The following is a 3,337-nucleotide window of genomic DNA, read 5'->3' as shown; positions in this document are numbered from 1 at the left end:
GGGCATGAAGCTCGGATACGACCCCGTGAAGAAGTGCGCGGTGGTCAAGGAGAGCTTTGATGGCACCGAGTCGAAGAAGTATACGCAGATCACGAGCGGCGTCGTGATCCTCTCGGTCAACGGTACATCGTCTTCCAGTGGATCCTCGTCTAACGCAGCGATTCCGCGTAGGGCTCTCGCTCTGCGGCATCACCCTCTCCAAGATCATGTCGCGGCTCCGCGAGGCGCAACGCCCGGCGGTGATTCGCTTTGAGCGACCGCTTGCCTCCTAAAGACGCAAACGACTCGCTTCTCTTATGTGTATAACTTAAAAGCGCTTGATCCTATACGTCCCCAACATCCGCATCGTCGTCGCATTGAGGTCTCTCCCAAGTCCGGACGCTAGCCAACATGACTAGCCGTTGCCGTGTTGCCAGCACTACTAGCGCAGCAACACGCCGAGCGCTGTAAGAAGTCTGATGAGCCACGCAGTGTGCAGTACCGTGGCACGGTCGGTGATGTGTGTAGTCAAGGGTCCGTAAAAAGTTGATGGACCCTTGGTGTCGTAGAATGCACATGTAGGTAAGTGATAATGTTCGTTATGCAGGCTAGACCAGTGGTAATCTGTGCATAGTGTGGGGCTCAGTTGGTCTAGATCAATACCCGCTGTAGGATTTCCAAGACGCCCAAGCGTTTGCAGCACGAAGAAAGGCTTCTATCATCGCATGTAGTAGCAGGACACAAGGCGACGTCTTCCCATTCCACATGCCTACGGGCACGCGGTCAAGCTAGAGTCCACGCCTGTCTTGACGTCTTGAGGTAGCAAAGCGCCCCGAAACGACGTCACAGAGTATGGCCGTTGGTGTCCAGAGACGCATGCAAGCCAATACTTGCATCCTCGTCGGTGACGACGAAGGATGCTGTGATTCCCTTGGTGACGACCAAAATGAGAGCGGTGGGCTGTGCTGAAAGCAAGTTTGATGTCGCATCCGAGGCTGGAGCGACGAGAACACAAACGAGCGTTGCCATACAAGCGCGAGAAAGATGCAGAAAACGCTGGTCTTGATAGGGCTCCCTTCGAGCGCTGCCTAAAAGAGTTTGTAAGCTTATTAGCACATACTGACGCTCCCTTTCATCCCCACGCGGAAACACACTTGACATCTTGATAGTCTGTGAGTTGGCGAAAAACAACCACCGGAAATGGTGGCGACATCCCAAGCACGACCGAAAGATCATACTAGTACACTGGGGTGAACTGTCGGAACACGACGGTGGGAATTCGGCGCGTGGAATCGCTCTTCGCCGCTTCTTCGATGCTTGCTCGCGCAACCGTGGAGCACTTTGTAGAGGAGACGTACGTACACGTCAACTGACTGATTGCCGTTGGACTACACGCTATAGCATTTCACGGGTTTACTCGTGTTACCGCACATACTCGCCTCGACGCTTACATGACATCAATGTCCTTGTTGACGCCAAGCAAGAGTGTGCCGAAATCGATAGTAGTCGCATGCAAACATGATCAAGAAAGAAGAAAATGTGGGTCCAGCACAAGCTCCTTGACGCCTTGATGCGAGGACATGCACTGTTGACAGCGCAACACGCAGGTTGTCGTCGCGTCGTGCGACGCAAGTTCGAGTGATGAGAGGTGATTTGTCCAGCACGCTGAAGACGACGCTCGTGATCTCATTGTGACGACGTGTCCGTAGGCGGCTGCTCGAATAGTGCTCCTATGACGGGATTACATCAAAGCTCTAACGTACCGTAAAGCACGGCGGCCTCCAATCGCAGCAGCGTGTCCCACGACGGGACTTGACAAGGACTGCAACTTTTGGCATCCATTCAGCCCATGGCTCCAAAAAGTTAGCTCTCCGTCGGTACCAGTAACGATGGTTCGTGTCGACTAGGACCGCGCTGGCTTTCATTAGTCGCGCGCAGATGTGGCACGTCAACACAAGGGAGGCGCCACATCCATCCTGTGTCTCTCAACCGGACGCACGGGGTCCTGTCGCGCTACGTGCTACCGCTGTATTGCACACGGTCGGCTGCTCGTTCCGGGATCTTGCCCGCTCTTGGCGCCAATTTGCAAAAATCAAAACCGTCAAAAAATAGAACCCGCTGTGATTGGTGCACGTCGAGATTCGTGGCATCGACTAAATGAACGCAACTTTGCACCCGACAGCCCATGCTCGCTCGACTTGATCGATGATGTTGCCCGCGTCGCCCGCGTATTTCGTACATGCGTGCTGATTGTCCTTGTACATGCACCCAAGAGCTGCGTTCGTTGAGGTCGCGGCGACGGGCGAACGCTGGTCGTCTGCATGGAAAGCCGGGATCAGGCGCAAGAAGCAGCGTTCAGTGGCACAAAATTCGGGCTCCGCGCGCTTTTTTAATGGATTCTCGAGCTGCTTGCCCTTGCACGACGCGGATTCGAGACACCGGACTCATAGGTACCTCGAAATTCCTGTATTTTATGTTGTCGTTGTCCGCGGCGCCAAAAATGCATGCCGTTGAGCACCACCCAAGAAGCGCGACTTGCGTGTTTTTAACTCGCGACAGACCACAAGAATGATGCTACCGACATCGATGGACCGGTCGTTGGCTATAGTGCGGCGTTGGTCGCTACGTCCTGCGCCTGGAAGACGGCCGAGAAGCGTGCACCCAGTGTTGGTGGTGGTTAACCTTCAACCAGTTGACGAAGCTACTTCGTCTCAGACATCAGTCGTCGTTCAGCTGCCCCTTCTAGCTTCCCAGAGACAGGCTCGATTACATGGTACGGGATGCTGGAGTATCCCACGGAGGCTTGTCGCGCAAACGCTGCCCGGGTTTGACAGGACACGAGCGAGCGAGCGGCGCGGCGCTCCAAGCAGGACGCAGGAAGCGACGGTGTGTTGTTGGAATAGCAAATCATATTAGGTTCTATAAGTTAGTGATTCGTGGCACACTCTACGGACTTGTGTGTGTGTGCCTTTAGAGCTAAATAATACGGGGCGGACATTAGATGCAGCAGACTGCGGCGGCCTCGGCCGTGTGGCAGACCTTGGACGTCTTGCCTTTCGGGCTCGCGTGCGGCTTGCGCGGACTGCGCTTGCGTACCATGCCCTTGGCGTGGTGGATGCGGCTACTCGCCGGCTTGGTGGGGATCTGCAGCGGCGTCAGTGCCTTCAGAGCGCGCTTCTGGATGAGACCGTGGAGGCTCTGAAAGACGGCAGCGTCGTGGTCGGCGTCCCAGTCGACGTATTGCGTCTCTTGGTTCAAGTCTTCGCTGTCCGAGCTCGACGTGCAATCCTCAATGTACTCGGGTGCTGGCTCGACCACCAGTGCTGGCTTCCTCGGCGACTTGAGCGTCTTGCGCTTG

The 3,337-nt window shown here is 55.5% G+C and overlaps 2 protein-coding genes across 2 annotated transcripts; one reads left to right on the top strand and one right to left on the bottom strand.

The window, feature by feature from the left end:
• Window positions 1–10: 10 nt before the first annotated feature.
• Window positions 11–272, top strand: SPRG_16770 (hypothetical protein; the record flags this gene model as incomplete). The annotated part of the gene is made up of 2 exons (XM_012356292.1): window positions 11–122; window positions 172–272. Coding segments are annotated over 2 exons (213 nt in total), but the record flags the coding sequence as incomplete, so codon positions are not given.
• Window positions 273–2,976: 2,704 nt separating this feature from the next.
• SPRG_16769 (hypothetical protein) lies at window positions 2,977–3,327 on the bottom strand (the record flags this gene model as incomplete). The annotated part of the gene is made up of 1 exon (XM_012356291.1): window positions 2,977–3,327. A coding segment is annotated over one exon (351 nt), but the record flags the coding sequence as incomplete, so codon positions are not given.
• Window positions 3,328–3,337: the final 10 nt, after the last annotated feature.

Source organism: Saprolegnia parasitica, assembly GCF_000151545.1.
Source record: "Saprolegnia parasitica CBS 223.65 unplaced genomic scaffold supercont2.424, whole genome shotgun sequence".
Classification (NCBI taxonomy): Eukaryota; Oomycota; class Saprolegniomycetes; order Saprolegniales; family Saprolegniaceae; genus Saprolegnia; species Saprolegnia parasitica.
The sequence above is the reverse complement of the archived record's forward strand: the minus strand, read 5'-3'. Positions and strand labels throughout refer to the sequence as shown.